The sequence below is a fragment of the Oncorhynchus tshawytscha genome, linkage group LG04 (assembly GCF_018296145.1).
Source record: "Oncorhynchus tshawytscha isolate Ot180627B linkage group LG04, Otsh_v2.0, whole genome shotgun sequence".
Lineage (NCBI taxonomy): Eukaryota > Metazoa > Chordata > Actinopteri > Salmoniformes > Salmonidae > Oncorhynchus > Oncorhynchus tshawytscha.
The window spans coordinates 66,053,948-66,077,018 of NC_056432.1; the positions used below are offsets into that span (position 1 = coordinate 66,053,948).

The 23,071-nt window shown below is 43.8% G+C and overlaps 1 protein-coding gene, 1 non-coding gene and 1 pseudogene across 4 annotated transcripts; 2 read left to right on the forward strand and 1 right to left on the reverse strand.

Annotated features, from left to right (window-relative positions):
- Window positions 1-472: 472 nt before the first annotated feature.
- On the reverse strand, window positions 473-823 carry LOC112249756 (annotated as a pseudogene).
- Window positions 824-1,740: 917 nt separating this feature from the next.
- trnav-cac lies at window positions 1,741-1,813 on the forward strand. Its single transcript has one exon. It is a non-coding gene; the product is annotated as a tRNA-Val (tRNA).
- A 159-nt stretch (window positions 1,814-1,972) lies between these two features.
- On the forward strand, window positions 1,973-11,188 carry gas8 (growth arrest-specific 8). 3 transcript variants are annotated; one of them, XM_024419048.2, is made up of 11 exons: window positions 1,973-2,123; window positions 2,568-2,660; window positions 5,649-5,846; window positions 5,944-6,150; window positions 6,295-6,349; window positions 6,468-6,673; window positions 7,023-7,190; window positions 7,451-7,537; window positions 8,801-9,010; window positions 10,409-10,457; window positions 10,534-10,599. In XM_024419048.2, coding segments are annotated over exons 1-11 (1,278 nt in total). In that variant the 5' UTR covers window positions 1,973-2,120; the 3' UTR covers window positions 10,536-10,599. The 3 variants fall into 3 exon arrangements, with proteins under 3 accessions (XP_024274816.1, XP_024274815.1, XP_024274817.1); XM_024419047.2 differs by lacking the exon at window positions 10,409-10,457 and adding an exon at window positions 10,814-11,188 and having other exon boundaries at window positions 1,974-2,123; XM_024419049.1 differs by lacking the exons at window positions 1,973-2,123; window positions 2,568-2,660; window positions 10,409-10,457 and adding an exon at window positions 10,814-11,188 and having other exon boundaries at window positions 5,778-5,803.
- Window positions 11,189-23,071: the final 11,883 nt, after the last annotated feature.

Sequence of the window (23,071 nt, forward strand, 5' to 3'; positions counted from 1 at the left end):
GACATATCACATCAGATCTTTTCACATATCTTTTTAAGAGCTGATATGATTGGTTAAAATACCAATTACAGAAAAAAAACATTGGGATGCCTGTGTAACTGCAGTCATTTTGGCCTTACCCAGGCCTCCTTTAAGACCATAATGTTTCATCTGTAGGTCCTACAAAGCAAAATGCTAGTCATATGAAGCTTTACCACTTGCTCTGTAATATGAGTAGTATTTTGACTTCTATAAAAAAATGTTTCAATTCATTGAGGAATATAGTCAAATAAAAACAAATATGAAAATATAACATTGTATTTATGTCTGTCTGTAATAGAGCCCTTTTGTGGGGGGAAAACTGATTGGCTGGGCCTGGCTCCTCAATGGGTGGGACTGACTGCCAAGTGGGTGGGCCTATGAGTGATTTCCTTATATTTTTCTAACCATTTGCATTTTATTATTGGTTTTTCAACTTCTAACGGAAGGAAGATTAATCAAAGAGTCCAAATATCATGTCATCATCAGATCCCTCTTTCTCTTCCGCAGCAACAGGAGCAACGCCAGCTGCAGCAGACCCAGCAGCAGCAGGGGCTGCCACAGCTCCCCCTGCTGGCACGGAGGACACTTTAGAAACCAGAGTTCATGACTTCTTTTGTATTCAATTCATTGACACTCTTGTCTAGGCGCTCATCTTCGGCCTCGATTCCTACACTCCCCCAAATGGTCTTGGAGGAGGGGCTGGTGTTGCCACCGAGCACAGGCAGGAGGTAAGCGGACACGTAACGCATTTTTAAGTCTTAACAGACACGAAACGTCGGTCACGCTGAATTTTCCGGAAGAGAAAGAGCCCTTATATGAATTGTAACTCACCAAAATCTTTGACATGGTTGCGTTTATATTTTTGTTCAGTATAATATACCCTCCTTTTACATGTATCATTGCACGTCCTGCAAACCACCAGCAGAGGGCAATCATTTTGAATCCATTATCACATTTTCTCTGCTTACAAATTGGATCATAACTCTAAAAAGTAGCTGAGATCCCACCCTGGAACTTTGATACGCCCGTAGAGTGTATTATGTTCGACAATATATTGACACAAATTTTGTAGTTTCTATATTCACGATTCTATATTTTCAATATTCAATCGATTAAATCAAAATAGTACTCATAATTACTGAGATAAAACTTAATATGACACCAATTGTTGCTTTGCAGCACCTACATATTAAATATTATGGAGCCTTAAAGAAGGCCTGGGTAAGGCCAAAATGTTACAAATATTCCAACATATTTCTCAACAGACATTGCGAAGTCGATGTTGAAGATATAGCTAAAGTTCAAGCATTTGTCATGTTTATAAAAAAAAGTGGTATCTTAGCTCCCATCATCATGCCAATGAAAACCTAATCTGTTAGAATTATTTTTGTTAGAATTTACATTGAAAACTGAATTTACTATAGTCAATAGAATACCTTGAGAAGAAGAGGTGAAGCGAGAGAGTTAGCTATCTCTCGAAAAACTCTGTGCAAAATAAACCCAAAGCGTTGCTATGGGTTTGACTCGCATTTATCAAGGCGGATACATGAGCACGTCGTCATTATATACAGATTTCTGATATACTTCAATCAGTCCATGGGTGAATCTCAAAATTATATTTTCTTGATTCCTCACATCCTCTCTCCATGCCTCTTTCTATATTAAATGAGAAGACAGGTTGAACCATGAAAAAAGAATGAATCTACAATCAATACAACAGTTTCCGTAGTGTAGTGGTTATCACGTTCGCCTCACACGCGAAAGGTCCCCGGTTCGAAACCGGGCGGAAACATATATTTCTGTTTTAATGCATATCGGTACACAAAGGTTGTTTTCATTTCTTCGGCAAACGTTACATTAAATTATAATCTAAAACATAGTGAAAATGCAATCTTGAGAGATATTACAAAAGTGGCCAAACGAAAAGTTGTGTTACAGAGCAGTCTCGCGAGATATTCATCAACGTTGCCATGACGACACTTTGTTGTCGTTCGAGCTATCACAGATGGATATGTTTAGCTAGGCAGCGTGCTAGCTGTTTACTTTTTCAAAGATAGTCCCTTTTCAGCTATATCTGTGCGAGGTAGCAGTATTTCAGAATGGTAAGTACGTGTATTGTCTTTTCAACAATATAATAAAGCGTTATAGTTAGATTCACTGCAGTGTGGTAACGTTAGCGTTTAGCTAACTAACGTTAGCTAGCTACTAGTACTGTAATGTTCATCTAGCTTCATGAATACATGTCTGCATTATAGCTAGCTAACGTAAACGGACTAAACTCCACGCAATGGGAAAGGAAGTCTATAATTAACTTCACCGCGGAGTGGAGCCGAGACCAGTCGGTGGTTGTATATGATTAAGTTTTTATTGAAAAAGTATGTATTTCAGCAAACAAAGGCACGAAACTTCTGAGGAAAAACAAAGGTGGGCGTTTAATTTTTGAACTGGGCGAATCGATGTAACGTTAGCTAGCTAGGAGTTAAACCGCTACCTTTTATCTAGCTCGGTAGTTAGAAGTAACATTTTTAGATTTCGTTGCATTACAGCCACCCAAAAAGAAGGCCGCAGCCAAGTCTGCCAAAGGGAAGACGCCCACTGTAGTAGATGGCCTTTCCACGGAGGAGATGTCGAAGGAGCAGGTAGGTGTTATTTCATGCACCTCTACACATTAGCTACACTCTGATGCTCCATTACTAGGTCAGTGATAGCTAACTGTGCAAACATACACGGTGCAAACAAGTACTGTACTAGCTACTGAGCAACTATAGCAAATCAATATTATTTGTCACATGCGCCGAATACAACAGGTGTAGACCTTACAGTGAAACGCTTACTTACAAGCTCTTAACCAACAATGCAGTTTAAGAAAAAAAAGTAAGAGATAAGAATAACAAACGATTAAAGAGCAGCAGTAAATAACAATAGCAGAGCTATATACAGAGGGTGCCCGTACAGAGTCAATGTGCCAATGTCCAGGGGCACCGGTGTCGAGGTAATTGAGGTAGTATGTACATGTAGGTAGAGTTATTAACTATGCATAAATAATAACAGAGAGTAGCAGCAGAGTAGAGAGGGGGGGCAATGCAAATAGTCTGGGTAGCCATTTGACTAGCTGTTCAGGGGTCGTATGGCTTGGGGGTAGAAGCTGTTTAGAAGCCTCTCTGGACCTAGATTTGGTGCTCCAGTACCGCTTGCCGTGCGGTAGCAGTGAGAACAGTCTATGGCTAGGGTGGCTGGAGTTTGACGATTTTTAGGGCCTTCCTCTGACACCGGTGTAGAGGTCCTGGACGGCAGGAAGCTTGGCCCCGGTGATGTACTGGGCCGTACGCACTACCCTCTGTAGTGCTGAGCAGTTGCCATACCAGGCAGTGAAGCAACCCGTGGGGATGTTCTCGATGGTGCAGCTGTAAAACGTTTTGATGTTCTGAGGACCCATGACATATCTTTTCAGTCTCCTGAAGGGGAATAGGTTTTGTCGTGCCCCCTTCGTGACTGTCGTGGTGTGCTTGGATTATGTTAGTTTGTTAGTGATGTGGACGCCAAGGAACTTGAAGCTCTCAACCTACTCCACTACAGCTCCGTCGATAAGAATGGGGGCGTGCTCAGTCCTCCTTTTCCTGTAGTCCACAATCATCTCCTTTGTCTTGATCACGTTGAGGGAGAGGTTGCTGTCCTTGCACCACACGGTCAGGTCTCTGACCTCCTTCCTATAGGCTGTCTCATCATTGTCGGTGGTCAGGCCTACCACTGTTGTCATCAGCAAACTTAATGATGGTGTTGGAGTCGTGCCTGGCCGTGTAGTCGTGAGTGAACAGGAAGTACAGGAGGGAACTGAGCACGCACCGCTGAGTGGACCCTGTGTTGAGGATCAGCGTGGTGGATGTGTTGTTACCGACCCTTACCACCTGGGGGCGGCCCGTCAGGAAGTCCAGGATCCAGTTGCAGACTGAGGTGTTTAGTCCCAGGATCCTTAGCTTAGTGATGAGCTTTGAGGGCACTATGGTGTTGAACAATGAGCTGTAGTCAATGAATAGCATTCTCACATAGGTGTTCCTTTTGTCCAGGTGGGAAAGGACAGTGTGGAGTGCAATAGAGATTACATGATCTGTGGATCAGTTGGTGCGGTTTGCAAATTGGAGTGGGTCTAGGGTTTCTGGGATGATGGTGTTGATGTGAGCCATGACCAACCTTTCAAAGCCTTTCATGACTACAGACGTGAGTGCTACAGGTTGGTAGTCATTTAGGCTAGTTATCTTAGTGTTCTTGGGCACAGGGATTATGGTGGTCTGCTTGAAACATGTTGGTATTACAGACTCCGACAGAGAGAGGTTGAAAATGTCAGTGAAGACACTTGCCAGTTGATCAGTGCATGCTCTTAGTGTTAGTACACGTCCTGGAAATCAGTCTGGCCCTGCGGCCTTGTGTATGTTGACCTGTTTAAAGGTCTTACTCACATCAGCTGCGGAGAACGTGATCACACAGTCATCCAAAACAGCTGATGCTCTAATGCATGTTTCGGTGTTACTTGCCTAGAAAGCGAGCATATAAGTGATTTAGATTGTCTGGTAGGCTTGTGTCACTGGGCAGTTTGCGGCTGTGCTTCCCTTTGTAGTCTGTAATAGTTTGCAAGCCCTGCCACATCCAACGAGTGTCGGAGCTGGTGTAGTATGATTTGATCTTAGTCCTGCATTGACGCTTTGCCTGTTTGATGGTTCATCGGAGGGCATAGCGGGATTTCTTATAAGCTTCTGGGTTAGAGTCCCGCTCCTTGAAAGTGGCAGCTCTACCCTTTAGCTCAGTGCGAATGTTGCTTGTAATCCATGGCTTCTGGTTGGGGTATGTACGTACAGTCACTGTGGGGACGACGTCCTCGATGCACTTATTGATAAAGCTAGTGACTGAGGTGGTGTACTCCTCAATGCCATCTGAAGAATCCTGGAACATATTCCAGCCTGTGCTAGCAAAACAGTCCTGTAGTTTAGCATCTGCTTCATTTGACCACTTTTAATAGACATTCACTGGTGCTTCCTGCTTTAATTTTGGCTTGTAAGCAGGAATCAGGAGGATAGAGTTATAGCCAGATTTGACAAATGGAGGGCGATGGAGAACTTTGTACGCGTTTCTGTGTGTGGAGTAAATGTGGTCTAGAATTTTGTTCCCTCTGGTTGCACATTTAACATGCTGATAGAAATTAAGTAAAACTGATTTAGGTTCCCCTGCATTAAAGTCCCCGGGCCACTAGGAGTGCCGCCTGTGGATCAGCGTTTTCCTGTTTGCTTATGGCGGAATACAGCTCATTGAGTCCGGTTTTAGTGCCAGCATTGGTCTGTGATGGTATGTAGACAGCTACGAAAAATACAGATGAAAACTCTCTAGGTAGACAGTGTGGTCTACAGCTTATCATTAGAAACTCTACCTCAGGCGAGCAAAACCTTGAGACTTCCTTAGATATCGTGCACCAGCTATTGTTTACATATATGCATAGGCCCCCACCCCGCGTCTTACAGAGGCTGCTGTTCTGTCCTGTCGATAGAGTGTATCAAATAAACCATTTGCTTGATAATCCATGGGTTATGCTGCATAGCATATATTTATCTGAATCTACATGATGATGCTCTCTGTGTCAGCTGGAGGAGCACATTGTGCGGCTGCGGGAGGAGCTGGACAGGGAGAGGGAGGAGAGGAACTACTTCCAGCTGGAGAGGGACAAGATCCACACCTTCTGGGAGATCACCAAGAGACACCTGGACGAGAGGAAGGCAGACCTGAGGAACAGAGACCGGGAGATGGAAGAGGCTGAGGAGCGCCACCAAGTAGAGATCAAGGTATAACACACACACATACAGTAGCAGACACAAAAACAGTGTTTAACCACATTATAATATTTATCAGGGTCCTCACTGTTACTGTTCTGTTCCTCAGGTGTACAAGCAGAAAGTGAAGCATCTGCTGTATGAGCACCAGAACAGCATCTCAGAGCTGAAGGGAGAGGGCGTGGTCTCTAACAAGCTGATGCAGAAAGAGCACGCCGAGCTGGAGAACGAGCTCTGCAAGGGCATGCGTACCCTTAAAGTGGACATTAAGGAGCAGGAGCTCTCCAACGAGAACCTCGTCAAGGGCCTCAAACTGGTGCATGGCGTCCTCGCTCTCTCTGTCAATATGAGCTTCTCACCACCCAGATCAATGTTCTGCCTTTTTATCACATTTGCTTTCCTCACACGTCTATGGTGACATTGCATTGATTGTCAATTCTTTCAATTTCTGTTTCAACAGAAAAACGACCAGGAAATTACCAAAACGAGAAATGACTTTGAGAGACAAGTGCGAGGTGATTATAGCTGTGCCTGTGTTGCCGTTAAACTGTACTCACATGCGTACATATACCCAAAATATGAACCATAGCCATCTCTCTCTGTCTATTGCCATTTGACTGACCTGCTGAGTAGAAATTGAGGCCAAGTATGAGAAGAAGATGCAGATGCTGCGTCAGGAGCAGGACCTGAGGAGGAAGACCGAGATCCACGAGATCGAGGAGAGGAAGAACAGCCAGATCAACACGCTGATGAAGAACCACGAGAAGGCTTTCAGCGACATCAAGAACTACTACAATGACATCACCCTCAACAACCTGGCCCTCATCAACTCACTCAAGGTTAGCAATACTACAACAATATCAGCTAATGACCAAGGTATTTGTTCTGCTCAATAACAATAACCTAGGCCCAATCAACTGACCGAGGATTAGATATTCCTCAACGTACAGTATCGTCAAACCTAACCTAGGCCTCATCAACTCACTTGTGTATTACAAGACGATAACATAGAGGTGTATGATTGCTGATAGGTCCTGATCTTTAGCAGAAGGGTTCACTGTGTGGTGTAACCTGACTGACAGTGGCCAGGGTTTAGAGCCCTGGAGGGCAAACTGTTTGATATACTGACACATCAATCCAATACAAGCTAGTAACCAGTTGTTTACATGGCCTGTGTGTGTCTGTCAGGAACAAATGGAGGAGATGAAGAGGAAGGAGGAGCGTCTGGAGAAGGACATGGCAGAGGTGCTGCTGCAGAACAAGCGCCTGACGGAGCCCCTGCAGAGGGCCAAGGAGGAGGTGACCGAGCTGCAGAAACAACTGGCCAACTATGAGAAGGACAAGACCTCACTGGCGGTGGGTTACACACACAAACACAGAATAGAATACATGATATCTGGTTATATGGTAATTATACAGAAGATTTACAGCAAAAAGCAACAATGAAGCAGTATGACAGATATGCATAAAAAATATTCATATAGCAACATGAAAAAGTAAAATTCTCTCAAATGTTCTATGATGAATGGTTTGTGTTGGGTGTATCTGAGAGTGAATAGAAATGTAGTAGGGTACTTGGTGAAAGTAAACAGTAGTAATGGTGCCTGTCTTGACAGGGGGCCAAAGCACATCTGAAGGTCGCAGACAAGGAGATGAAAGACCTGAAGTGGGAACACGAAGTGCTGGAACAGAGGTTTAGTAAGGTGAGAAGCTACAATTACACACACACACACAAAGTCTGGTTTGTTATGACAAAGGCTTTTGTCCTCACATGTTGCATAAATTGTTGTCACTTGATTGAATCAAACCAAATGTTATTTGTCACATGCGCCGAATACAACACCTTACAGTGAAATGCTTACTTACGAGCCCCTAACCAACAATGCTTTAAGAAGTTAAGAAAAAAACAAGTTAAGTAAAAAATAGATAAGTAGAAAATAAAAGTAACAAATAATTAAACAGCAGCAGTAAAATAACAAGCGAGGCCATATACAGGGGGTACCGGTACAGAGTCAATGTGTGGGAGCACCGGTTAGTTGAGGTAATATGTACATGTAGGTTAAAGTGACTGAGTTAAAGAGTTAAAGTGACTCTGCATAGATAATAAACAGAGTAGCAGCAGTGTAAAAGAGGGGTCTGGGTAGCCCTTTGATTAGCTGTTCAGGAGTCTTATGGCTTGGGCGTAGAAGCTGTTAAGAAGCCTCTTGGACCTCAACTTGGCGCTCTGGTACCGCTTGCCGTGCTGTAGCAGAGAGAACAGTCTATGACTAAGGTGGCTGGTCTTTGACCATTTTTAGGGCCTTCCTCTGACACTGCCTGGTATAGAGGTCCTGGATGACAGGAAGCTTGGTCCCAGTGATGCACTGGGCCGTACGCACTACCATCTGTAGTGCCTCGCGGTTGGAGGCTGAGCAGTTGCCGTACCAGGCAGTGATACAACCAGTGCTCTCGATGGTGCAGATGTAAAACCTTTTGAGGATCTGAGGACCCATGTCAAACAACCGAGAGTTTAGCCTTTTCAAATTTGGGACAGAGAAGAATCTGAGAAACTCTCATGAACACAGTGCCAGTTATTAAGCGTTAGAACTGAAAAGGCGTCTACACTGAAATCTGTGTTCCAATCTATTACAAAAAATGAGTTTTTGGACCATTGTTTCCTTTGAGGTGATTACAGAGGAGTTCAAGGATGAGTCCTTCTGCCCTTTTACCCTGTGTATGAGTCTTTTTATGAGACCACAGCACAAACTAACGACACAGACTGTTTATTAGGTTGACTAAAAACCTCCTAGTAACTGGACACTTTTCACCCATACAATGGCTACTATTGAAGGACGGACACTGTTATGCACTCACACACCCCAAAAATGGAACAGAATTGAATCAAATGTAATTCTATCAAATTGATCCATGCCTTACTGATCTGTGTTTCTAACTGAGCTGAGCCAATCCTTTTGTCTGTGGTACAGGTCCAGGTGGAGCGTGATGACCTGTATAAGAAGTTCACCCAGGCCATCCAGGAGGTGCAGCAGAAGAGTGGCTTTAAGAACCTCCTGTTGGAGAGGAAACTGGGGGCTCTGACCAACACCCTGGAGAAGAAGGAGGCTCAGCTCAACGAGGTGCTGTCTGCCTCCAACTTGGACCACACCGCCCTCGGCGTGGTCACACGCAAACTGGAGGTATGCTACCCTCCCTGGGATACCTAACCCTAGCTTCATGTCCACATCCTGGTTCAGCCCTAACTCTCAAATACAATCCTAACCCTAGCTTCATGACCACATCCTGGTTCAGCCCTAACTCTCAACCACAATCCTAACCCTAGCTTCATGTCCACATCCTGGTTCAGCCCTAACTCTCAACCACAGCCCTAACCCTAGCTTCATGACCACATCCTGGTTCAGCCCTAACTCTCAACCACAACCCTAACCCTAGCTTCATGACCACATCTTGGTTCAGCCCTAACTCTCAACCACAGCCCTAACCCTAGCTTCATGACCACATCCTGGTTCAGCCCTAACTCTCAACCACAGCCCTAACCCTAGCTTCATGACCACATCCTGGTTCAGCCCTAACTCTCAACCACAGCCCTAACCCTAGCTTCATGACCACATCCTGGTTCAGCCCTAACTCTCAACCACAATCCTAACCCTAGCTTCATGTCCACATCCTGGTTCAGCCCTAACTCAACCACAATCCTAACCCTAGCTTCATGTCCACATCCTGGTTCAGCCCTAACTCAACCACAATCCTAACCCTAGCTTCATGACCACATCCTGGTTCAGCCCTAACTCTCAAATACAATCCTAACCCTAGCTTCATGTCCACATCCTGGTTCAGCCCTAACTCTCAAATACAATCCTAACCCTAGCTTCATGTCCACATCCTGGTTCAGCCCTAACTCTCAAATACAATCCTAACCCTAGCTTCATGACCACATCCTGGTTCAGCCCTAACTCTCAACCACAATCCTAACCCTAGCTTCATGTCCACATCCTGGTTCAGCCCTAACTCAACCACAATCCTAACCCTAGCTTCATGTCCACATCCTGGTTCAGCCCTAACTCAACCACAATCCTAACCCTAGCTTCATGACCACATCCTGGTTCAGCCCTAACTCTCAAATACAATCCTAACCCTAGCTTCATGACCACATCCTGCTTCAGCCCTAACTCTCAAATACAATCCTAACCCTAGCTTCATGTCCACATCCTGGTTCAGCCCTAACTCTCAAATACAATCCTAACCCTAGCTTCATGTCCACATCCTGGTTCAACCCTGACCACAACCTTAACCCTAACCACCCTGACTACACAAGACTACACAGCTCCATCATACCAAGGAAGCTACACTAGTACCCTACTCTCTTGTGTTGAGCTAACAGTAGAGTTGTGAAAACAACTAGCACCACACCTCATCAGACCTGCTTTGTGGTGGATACTGGCTACAAGCCAAGTTGTCATTCAAGATTAAAACAGAGAGGTGTTCTTAACAGAAAAATGTGATCTTCGTTCCATCGTGCGACTATGTTTGCTGTTGCTAAGTCCTTGCTATCAGGTTTCTCTACTCTACTGTCCTAGAAGCTGATTATCAAGTGGCCTCAACCACATCAAATTGTAAACCTTGCCTGTGAGTATAGTTACTGGAGGAAGCGTACAGTAGACTATTCTGCAGCCAAACAACTCTATTTGTTTTGTCCTTGCAGGAAGTTTTGGACTCCAAGAACATTGCGATCAAAGACTTGCAGTATGAGTTGGCGCGGGTTTGTAAGGTGAGGATGTTGGCTGAATACAATGCATTTTGTGTCTGAACCCTATTTAGTTTTGTACATTAAGCGGAAAACAACAGTATTATAACTATGTAATAGAATAACTAACCAATACAAAATCAATACATTCTCATCTTCATAGGCAAAAGTGATAATAGCGTCTGTCAATATACTGTTACTCTCAATAAAAATGTTAACATCTCTGTCTGATGGGCAGGCCCATAATGACCTGCTGAGAACCTATGAGGCCAAGCTGCAGGCCTTTGGGATCCCTATGGAGGAGCTTGGCTTCAAGCCCCTGGAGAGCAGTGTGGCTGGACACTCCCTGGGCCAGGGCCCTGCAGGCCTGGTGTCTGTCCCCACATGAGAGGCTCCCAGGCTGGGCTCAGAGACACAAATACTCCCCTGACCCACATAGACTATCACTTACTGCAGTGCTAATGTGACTCTACTTTCTATCTCACTCTCTCTTTATTGTAACGTTTGATAGAAATACTACTGAAGATCAACAGCAACTCTCTGTTTGCGAAGAGGAACTTGTCTTTTTCCAATACATTGTAAACATTTTCAAATAAACATATTTTAAAACATATCTCAGCTGCTGTATGTGTATACACTCACACATGGTGAAGGAACAACAATATATATGTTTTTATGCCGAGATGAGATCCATGTTTGTTTGTTCAGTCATCTCACTAAATGTGAAGGGCGGGCAAAAACCTGCAACATAGACACCAGGGTAGATCAGCATATCATCAGGACTATCAAATCCCAACTCAAACAGGATTTCCTGAGTCTTACTGCCAACAAAGTTATTTTTCTGAGCAACCTGCTATAGAGAGCAATAGTAATGGCGTCTTTTTGTAGGCACTAATTCCAGCATGGTGCATTGAGCAAAGCCTATGGGAAAAATTTTGTAGGTTTTTTGGATGAACGCCAAAATAAGGGCTGTGGTAAACACAGGCTTAGGAGATCTTTCTTATTTATATGTTTTGTTCTACAAGCTAATCGTCATCAGCTAACATCACTTTTGTGAATTTTGAAGCATTTACGGTGTATGTAATAAAAATAATAAAAACGACACCCAAAGGCTTCTTAATTCATAAAGGTCATGTTAACTGACTGATATCTCATAGAACAAAACGTATAAGCACTCAATTATCTCAAGTAAGAAAGTTAAATCAAGCTACTTTTTAAGCTCAAACTCTGGTGATCCTTCTACATTTTTGGAAAACAGTAAATGGACTAAAGTGCACAAATTCCTCTTCCTTGCCTACGCAAGTTCTGTCTGACGCTGGCATCATAACAGAAGAATAGGATAAGTGATGCTTTAATCATTTTATCTCGGCAGGCTTTTTAATTGAGAAAAACAGTGATTGACCCTGGTCAGTCAATCAACTGCTCTTCCCTCTGCCAGTCTCTAGCTGACTCGATGGTTAACCCATCAACTTCAAGTGAATCTTTGTTTTCATTTCAACAATTTACTATTTGTGATGTGCTAGATGCCTTGCTTAAGATGAATGTTTTAAAAAATCCACTGGGGCTGGTATGCTTGATGAATTTTTGCTGGAGCTCTACCCCCCTGTTGCTTAATCATTAACCCATAAGTTTTACCTGAATGTATAGCCCATTTGTGTGGTATTAGGTAATATGTTAATATGAACTCTTCTGTTATTATTGTACTATTAATAACATAATAATAACTGGTTATAATACCTGGTTATTAGATACAGTCCTTACCTATTGTGCTATTGCAGTTCGGTTCCATTTTTATTTACTCTTGTCCCTCATTTGATATGCATACATTCATCCTGCTCCATTCATTGCATTCCATGTGTACATTCATTGTCTCTCTGTTTATGTACCTTTATAGAACCATACCCATGTTCATCTTCTCCTGTGTGTGATTAAAGTTCCTGCTTTATTCCCCTCTAACCAGGGGTGGTGTCAGGGGCGGAGTTTCAAACCAGAAAATATGTAGAGCCGGGTCGCTCTCTTTCATGGTGCTTTGCCTCGCCGGATTTGTGACTTTTGTGACACTACAATATGGTGGCCCACAGAGACTACACAGGGTACTTTCCGCACTGCCCACCTGCGGTCCAGTGGAGTATGGTTCCGGGGTATCCAGTGGACAACTACCATTTGGATTATACCTTCTCTCTGGAGACTATGGGAACCCCCCGCCTGACGACGGTGCAACATGGACCCTATGTCCTCTCTCCTCCACCTGTAAGATGCTGCTCAGCATCAGGTGGGGCCGCATCCCCAGCAACCCAGCGCATGGATTTGTCTTCTGCTTTCGAGTGCCGTTGCAGCACCGTGGACATCGCTGGACATGGTGTGCAGGAGGCCCATTTTTCCCGTGTTGAACAGAATATACAGTCTTCTTAGCATTATGTAAGGGGTTGTCTCTTCGGAACAGGCACCGTTGCCAGATATTTATATATATATATATATATTTATTTTAACCTTAATTTAACTAGGCAAGTCAGTTAAGAACAAATTATTATTTACAATGACGGTCTACCAAAAGGCAAACGGCCTGCTGTGGGACGGGGGCCTGGGATTAAAAATACAATATAAACAAAGGACTAAACACACATCACAACAAGAGACAAGACAACACTTCATAAAGAGAGACCGGAGACAACAACATAGCAAGGCAGCAACACATGACAACGCATCATGCTAGCAACACAACATAACAACAACGAGAGACAACACTTCATAAAGAGAGACCGGAGACAACAACATAGCAAGGCAGCAACACATGACAACGCATCATGCTAGCAACACAACATAACAACAACGAGAGACAACACTTCATAAAGAGAGACCTAAGACAACAACATAGCAAGGCAGCAACACATGACAACACATCATGCTAGCAACACAACATAACAACGAGAGACAACACGACACTACATAAAGAGAGACCTAAGACAACATAGCATAGCATGGCAGCAACATAACAACAACAAGAGACAACACAACACTACATAAAGAGAGACCTAAGACAACATAGCATGGCAGCAACACAACATAACAACAACATGGTAGCTACACAACATGGTAGCAGAGAACATGGCACAAACATTATTGGGCACAAACAACAGCACAAAGGGCAAGAAGGTAGAGACAACAATACATCACACAAAGCAGCCACAACTCAGTAAGAGTGTCCATGATTAAGTCTTTGAATTAAGAGATTGAGATAAAACTGTCTGGTTTGAGTGATTGTTGCAGCTCGTTCCAATTGCTAGCTGCAACGAACTGAAAAGAGGAGCGATCCAGGGATGTGTGTGCTTTGGGGACTTTTAACAGACTGTGACTGGCAGAACGGGTGTTGTATGTGGAGGATGAGGACTGTAATAGATATATCAGATGGGGGAGTGAGGCCTGAAAGGGATTTATATTTAAGCATCAACCAGTGGGTCTTGCGACGGGGATACAGAGATTACCAGTTTACAGAGGAGTATAGAGTGCAGTGATGTGTCCTATAAGGAGCATTGGTGGCAAATATGATGGCTGAATGGTAAAGAACATCTGGCCGCTCGAGACCACCCTTATTTGCCATTCTATAAATTATGTCTCCTTAATCTAGCATGGGTAGGATGGTCATCTGAATCAGGGTTAGTTTGGCAGCTGGGGTGAAAGAGGAGTGATTACGATAGAGGAAACCAAGTCTAGATTTAACTTTAGCCTGCAGCTTTGATATGTGCTGAGAGAAGGACAGTGCACCATCTAGCCATATTCCAAAGTACTTGTATGAGGTGACTACCTCAAGCTCTAAACCCTCAGATGTAGTAATAGCACCTATGGGAAGAGGTGCATTCTTCTTACCAAACCACATGACCTTTGTTTTGGAGGTGTTCAGAACAAGGTTAAGGGTAGAGAAAACTTGTTTTACACTAAGAAATCTTTGTTGTAGAGCATTTAACACAAAATCTGGGGAGGGGCCAGCTGACTCTAATACTGCATCATCTGCATACAAATGGATGAGAGCGCTTCCTACTGCCTGAGCTATGTTGTTGATGTAGATTGAGAAGAGCGTGGGCCTAGGATCGAGCCTCGGGGTACTCCCTTGGTGACAGGCAGTGGCTGAGACAGCAGTTTTTCTGACTTTATACACTGCATTCTTTGAGAGGGGTAGTTAACAAACCAGGCCAAAGACCCCTCAGAGACACCAATACTCCTTAGCCAGCGCACAAGAATGGAATGGTCTACCGTATCAAAAGCTTTGGCCAAGTCAACAAAAATAGCAGCACAATATTGCTTAGATTCAAGGACAATGGTGACATCATTAAGGACCTTACCAAGGTTGCAGTGACACGTCCATAACCTGAGCGGAAACCAGATTACTATAGAGAATACTATAGACATCAAGAAAGCCAGTCAGTTGATTATTGACAAGTTTTTCCAACACTTTTGATAAATAGAAATAGGCCTATAACAGTTAGGATCTCCCCCTTTAAATAAAGGACAACCCGTGGCTGCCTTCCAAGCAATGGGAACCACCCCAGAAAGGAGAGACAGGTTAAAAGGTTGGAGATAGGTTTGGCGATGATAGGGGCAGCAACCTCAAAGAAGAAAGGGTCTAAACTATCTGACCCAGATGGTTCTTTCGGACCAAGTTTAAGGAGCTCCTTTAGCACCTCGGACTCAGTGACTGCCTGCAGAGAGAAACTGTGTAGCGGGGCAGGGGAAAAAGAGGGAGAGGCATCGGGGATAGTTGCATTAGAAGGGATGGGAGATTAGGAAATGTTGGACGGGCAAGGAGGCATGCCTGAGTCAAGTAGGAATCCTGACTTAATGAAGAGGTGATTAAAGAGCTCAGCCATGTGCTTCTTGTCAGTAACAACCACATCATCAACATTGAGGGACATGGGCAGCTGTGAGGAGGAGGGTTTATTTTCAAGATCTTTAATCGTTTTGCAGATCTTCTTGGGGTTAAACCCACAGAGAGGGAACTGCTCCTTAAAGTAACTAACTTTGGCCTTCCGGGTAGCCTAAGCACACTTATTTCTCATTTGCCTGAACAAGAGCCAGTCAGCCTGAGTATTCGTGTGCCAAGCCTCTCGCCAAATGCAATTCTTGAGGTGGAGTAACTCTGCAAGATCAAGGTCAAACCAGGGACTGAACTTGTTTTAATTCAAATTTTCTTTATTGGGGCGTGATTGTTAACAATACCACTGAAAAAGAAGGTCCAAGTGTCTTCAACAGAGAGGATCAAGCTGATTCTATACCATTTTACAGAGGCCAGTTCATGAAGGAAGGCTTGCTCATTAAAATTGTTTAGCAAGCGTCTATGACAAATCAGGACAGGTCGTTTCACTGAGCAGCCATTACGAACACAGGCTGTAAAACAGTGATCACTAAGGTCATTACAGAAAACACCAGACTGATACCTATCAGGATTATTTGTGAGGATAACATTGAGGAGAGTAGCCTTTTCTGGGTGTTTGGAGTCATACCTTGTGGGATTCGGAATAATCTGAGAAAGATTTAGGGGGTCCCATTGCTTTAGGACTTGGTCAGGTGGTTTAAGCATGTCCCGGTTTAGGTCACCTAGCAGGACAAATTCAGACTTAGTGTAAGGGGCCAGGAGAGAGTTTAGGGCAGGTAGGGTACAGGCCGGTGCTGATGGAGGACGATAGCACCCAGCAACAGTCAACAAAGAGCTATTTAAAAGTTTAATGCTTAAAACCAGCAAATCAAATTGTTTGGGGACAGACTTGGTGGAGACAACCGAGCACTGAAGGTGATCCTTGGTAAAGATTGCCACTCCCCCACCTTTGGAAGATCTGTCTTGCCGAAAAAGGTTATAACCAGAAAGGTTAACGTCAGTTTTCAAACACTCTTCCTTAATTAACCATGTCTCAGTAATGACCAACACATCTGGATTGAAGCTGTGAACCCACCCTTTCAATTGATCCATTTTAAGTAAAAGCTTCTAGTGTTAACGTGCAGAACACCGAGACTTTTACGTGAGCAGAAATCAGTGAAGCAGATATCAACGCACAAGTCAGAATTGGGGCTAACAACAGTAACTGGGCCAGGGTGTACGTGCACATTTCTAGATATCATCAGCAGTAATACAATCAAGGCACGGCAGAGGACAGGGAGAGCTCTGCAGTGCTGATTTATGACATCTGAATGTGCATCAGATGGCAACAAGATCATATTGTACAGCAATTTTATCAGGTGACCATCGGGTGACCGTGACCATCGGGGTGACTATATTGCCTCTCCAGCCCCGGCACCATTGTCGGGCACAGCTTCGACTGAGACTGGGCAGGGACATGTCATGGTACTCAGTTGCCTTCTACGGAAACTGAGCCCACACAATAATTAATTCCCAATCAAAGCTACGTACCTGACGAGTCTGACTCTCTGCCTGTCCCTGCACTCAGGGACCCTCCAGCTGCACTGGACCTGTCTAATGCTTACCCGGATGACCGGTCCAGCCATGACCTGGGCCCATGGGGGGACCCAGCCACAGAACCCTCACCAGCTACTGACAATACAGCTTCCCCTGACCCAGCCACAGCCCTGGGTCCTGTTCTGTGTCCAGGATGTCCCTGCCCAACGTACACCACCTGACCCAGCTCCAATCCAGGTCCTGCTGCCGCTGGACTCAACCCCCGACGTGATTGTGGGGGACACACCAGACCTCACTGGGGCCGACCACTCAGACTTCGCACTCCAGTGTCCTGTCCCAGGAGTACTACCTATTCCTGCTCCTGGGGTCTGAGCTGATCCACCATCTGTCCTGGACTCACCAGCACTGCCTCCTGATCTGGTCCTCCTCTGGTTCCTGCACTGGGGGACTTGCCTGCCTCAATTAGGGAATGTCTGCCGCCGTGCCTGCTCTCTTCTGCTGGGGCACCTCCCGCCTCTGTGGGGGAGCCACCACCGCATCTGCTCTCCGCTACTGGGGTCTGGCCTGCCTCAGTTGGGGAGCCGCCACCACTGGGCCTGCTCTTCTCCCCGGCCCTGGACACGGGGGCCCTCCCCCCGGCACCTGACTTGTTATAGTGGGCTGGCCCTACTCTAACGTGCAACCCGCATGGTCACTTTAAGCCCTCTGTCCTGCTGTGTCTGTTACAGAATCCCCCTGCCGAGGGCGCTACAGGGTGCTACAGGGCGCTATATCACTGTTTGTGTGAGCATTTGTTTATTTGCTTTTCTGGAGCCGCGCTGTTTCTCACCCATCCTCACCGTTTCTCCCCTTCACTTGGGAGACCAATCTCTCCGCCAGCTCATAGCTTCAGCCAATCGGACAATAGCCATGTCTCACCCTTGTGCACGCTCTAGCCTTGCAGTCTCTCCAGGTCCTGATTGGCTAGTCAGCCTGACCCACACTCTCCAACAGAGTAAATATTGCCATTACTGAACATGTTATTCCAGTCTGTGTGGGTGGACATATGTGGATAGAATGCGTGAAAACAGAGTAGGTTCTTGTTGTTGATTAGCTTGGCTTTGTATATAACTACGTAGCTAAGTACAATGTTATATGCTGAAGTTGTTATTTGTATTGGCTGTTATTACCTTTAGTGCAGTGGCTTGTATTCATGGAGCCAAGGGAAGCCAGGCTTCCCCAAAAAATTGACAAAGGAAAAAAATACATTCAGTTATTTATCTTTCATCTCTCTGTGTTTCATCATTTCCTTCAATTCGCAAGAGGCTGGACGCATCTCACAGGAGAAAGCATCCGAGTGAGCAAAACAGAGCCAATCTGTCTCTCTACGTGTACGTCATCTGTCTGATGCTGTCTGGTCAAAACAAGTATGACATTGTTGCTTCTCGTAGCATTGAAGTCAAGGGAAGCCTGCGAGCATCTGGCCTCCATTGACAAAAAAAAGTATACATAATTAGCCAGTCAGTGTTGAGCTAAATTGAGCGAGCTCAACTGTTAATGGTCCTGGCGTACCAAAAAAAAGTGTAAAGGGAAGCCATCTTGGATTTGAATCCTTTCAAATTCCATTGAGAGCATACATCATTGACAGAAAAACTTACATTTTTGCATCTCGTTGTGTTGTTGTCCTCTGGTGGCTAGCCAGCTAGCTAAAAGTGACCCTTTCCTAAATTAGCCATGGTTGTAGATATGGATTTGGACTTCAAATCAAATCAAATTTTATTTGTCACATACACATGGTTAGCAGATGTTAATGCGAGTGTAGCGAAATGCTTGTGCTTCTAGTTCCGACAATGAGGTAATAACCAACAAGTAATTTAACTAACAATTCCAAAACTACTGTCTTATACACAGTGTAAGGGGATAAAGAATATGTACATAAAGATATATGAATGAGTGATGGTACAGAGCGGCATAGGCAAGATACAGTAGATTGTATCGAGTACAGTATATACATATGAGATAAGTATGTAAACAAAGTGGCATAGTTAAAGTGGCTAGTGATACATGTATTACATAAAGATGCCGTAGATGATATAGAGTACAGTATATACGTATACATATGAGATTAATAATGTAGGGTATGTAAACAATATATAAGGTAGCATTGTTTAAAGTGGCTCGTGATATATTTTACATCATTTCCCATCAATTCCCATTATTAAAGTGGCTGGAGTTGAGTCAGTGTGTTGGCAGCAGCCACTCAATGTTAGTGGTTTTACTTAATTCTCCATACTGGCCAATGATTATAACAGCAATTCTGATCCAACCATTCATTCATACATTGTTGTTGTGCCCCTGGCCAGAGAGGATGGAAGTTTAATATGTAGCTAGATGTTGTTGTTGTTTATGAACACAACAAACACAAAAAACTGAAATATACAAACAAGAGTACATACACCTAACAGACAGGGGTATTACATATTAATATTCATTTTACATTTGTTAAATACTTTTATGGTGCGTATTGCTTTTTGTTTTTACATTTACTGATCATTTCAAAATAATATTTAAATTCTATCTTAAATAATGTGAAGAGAGGTTTGTTCTCTGCCCACTTCCTTTTATGGATAATGAATCTTCCATGAAAGATAAACAAATTAACAAGGAAAGTTAAATCAGGGTCAATATTATTTGGATCAAAATGAAACATATTATCAGAGTCTCTCAGATTAACATTAATAGTCATTTCTTTTAAAATAAAATATGCGAACTCACTTCAAAAATGTTCTGACATAAGAACAATCCCGAAATAAATGGTCATGAGTTTCTGGGTCACAACCACAAAATACACATTTGTTATCAAAAGCTATATATGTAGCTAGATGTAGAAGGCTAATGTTAACTAACTAACTAACGTTGCCCATGAATGGAAGTTAGGCTAGCGAGCAAGCATTTTAGGCAGGTAGCCAAGGACTGCATGACAGACCGTTTCATCAACATGAAAGAGAGGAGGATGGCTTTGGCGTTTCTCTACATGTAGGGTGAGTCAACATGTTTTCTACTTGGATGAAAGCGCATGGACGTATCCACACACGCACACAGAAATCAGAACCATGGACAGCCACATATTTTACCCACACACCGCTACTATTTATGTTGCCCATTTTTATATCCACATTGTAGGGTATTATGTAATATGTTTACATTAACTGCTGTTGTTATTATTGTGCAATTATTTAATACCTGGCTATTAGATACAGTCCTTACCTATTGTGCTATTGCAGTTCTATTTTTATTCACTGATGTGGGCCAATTGATATGCATACATTCATCCTGCTCCATTCATTGCATTCCATGTGTACATTCATTGTCTCTCTGTTTCTGTACCTTTACAGAACCATACCCATGTACATACCCATGTTCATCTTCTCCTGTGTGTGATTAAAACGATTGTGTGTGATTAAAGTTCCTGTGTGTTAACTCTTGGGCTACTTTATTCCTCTCTAACCGGGGGCAGTGTCAGTGAGTCACAAACCAGTAAAATAAACTACATGACCAAAAGTATGTGGGAACCTGCTCGTCGAACAGCTCATTCCAAAATCATGTGCATTAATATGGAGTTGGTTCCCTCTTAGCTACTATAACAGCCTCCACTATTCTGAGAATGCTATCCACTAGATCTTGGAACATTGCTGCGGGGACTTGCTTCCATTCAGCAACAAGATCTTTAGGGAGGTCCGGCACTGATGTTGGGCGATTAGGCCGGGCTCGCAGTCGGCGTTCCAATTCATGCCAAAGGTGTTAAATCAGTTGGTTGAAGTCAGAACTCTGTGCAGAGCATTCAAGTTCTTCCAAACCGATCTCGACAAACCATTTCTGTATGGACCTTACTTTGTGCATGGGGGCATTGTCATGCTGAAACAGGAAAGGGCCTTCCCCAAACTGTTGCCACGAATTTGAAAGCACAAAATCGTCTAGAATATCATTGTATGCTGTAGCGTTAAGATTTCCCTTCACTAAGAGGCCTAGCCCGAACCATGAAACACAGCCCCAGACCATTATTCCTCATCCACCAAACTTTACAGTTCGTGCAGGTAGCGTTCTCCTAGCATCCTCCAAATTCAGATGAGTCCTTTGGAATGCCAGATGGTGAAGCATGATCATCACTCCAGAGAATGCATTTCCACTGCTCCAGAGTCCAATGGCGGCGAGCTTTACAACACTCCAGCCGACGCTTGGCATTGTGCATGGCGATCTACCTGTGAATGCAGGTACAACTAAGTATATGCTGTTCTCAAGAGCGCATAAAAATAACTCTGATGATTTAAGCATATGTACTTTGGACGGTGCCCATATTGATCGAGCCGTGCTTACAAATATCTAGGCCTCTGGATAGATGAAATGCTGTCTTTTAAAAAGCATATTGAGGAGTTATTCTCAATATGTGGTTATTCTATAGAAATAGGTCCTGCCTCTCGCTTAATAGTTGAACGCAGATTATTCAGTCAAAGTTCCTGTCAGTCCTCGACTATGGCCACATCATCAATAAGAACGTAGCTGCCACTTCATTAAAGCCATTAGATGCAGTTTATCCTAGCACACTGCGCTTTATTACGGGTGACAATTTTAGTACTCTGCATTCTCTACCAGAAAGTTGGTTGGCCCTCTGTGATGTCATCTCTGCATTCTCTACCAGAAAGTTGGTTGGCCCTCTGTGATGTCATCTCTGCATTCTCTACCAGAAAGTTGGTTGGCCCTCTGTGATGTCATCTCTGCATTCTCTACCAGAAAGTTGGTTGGCCCTCTGTGATGTCATCCCTGCATTCTCTACCAGAAAGTTGGTTGGCCCTCTGTGATGTCATCTCTGCATTCTCTACCAGAAAGTTGGTTGGCCCTCTGTGATGTCATCTCTGCATTCTCTACCAGAAAGTTGGTTGGCCCTCTGTGATGTCATCTCTGCATTCTCTACCAGAAAGTTGGTTGGCCCTCTGTGATGTCATCTCTGCATTCTCTACCAGAAAGTTGGTTGGCCCTCTGTGATGTCATCTCTGCATTCTCTACCAGAAAGTTGGTTGGCCCTCTGTGATGTCATCTCTGCATTCTCTACCAGAAAGTTGGTTGGCCCTCTGTGATGTCATCTCTGCATTCTCTACCAGAAAGTTGGTTGGCCCTCTGTGATGTCATCTCTGCATTCTCTACCAGAAAGTTGGTTGGCCCTCTTTGATGTCACATAGGTTGACACATTGATATGTTTCCATTTATAAAGCCTTTTTACAAAAAAGTCCCATTGTAACATCATTACTAAACTGTAGACACATGAGTTACCACACCCGAGCTCAAGGATGGCTAACTCTGGGAATTCCTTTGGTCTCTAATGAGTTAGGTAAATCAGCTTTGAGTTTTTTTGCACCTTATCTGTGAAACAATCTTCAAAATGTTCTTAAAGGTGATGTTTTGCTGCCTCTAGACCAAAGGTCTTCAATCAACACTGACTGAGGACCTTTTTACTGATTGCTGTGTTTGTTATTATGACCATGTTTTTCTTTCTGCTTCCATTTTGTATTTATATTTTGATGTGTGTATTTTCTGTAATGTATGTAATTCCGGGCTCATCTGTAAAAGAGACCTTGGTCACAGTATTATTCCCTGATAAAATATTGAATACATAAAATATGTGCAGGGTTACGAGGTAAGTGAGGTAGATATGTACATATAAGTAACAGGATAGATAATAAACAGTAGCAGCAGCATATGTGATGAGTACAATGAGTTAGTGCAAAAAGGGTCAATGCAGATTGTCCTGGTAGCTATTTGGTTAACTATTACCAGTCTCATGGCTTGGGGGTAGAAGTTTTGTGGTGGGTGTGTTTTTCTGTTGTGGATTGCATCTTGATTTACTTAAAGGGAATATAGACATCCATTTTACACGAGCCTGCTAGCCTGAGGCTGCCTCTGTCTTTTATGCCTTTGTCGGCACTTAGCACAACTGCCTCAGTCTATCCTACCTCCATGGTAACCGCATCTGGGTGCAGGAACTCTCTAGTGGACACACGTGACTATCCCTAGGCAACAGTCAGGGATTTACATAAAATCGGTCCAATTGATCCTCCTCGG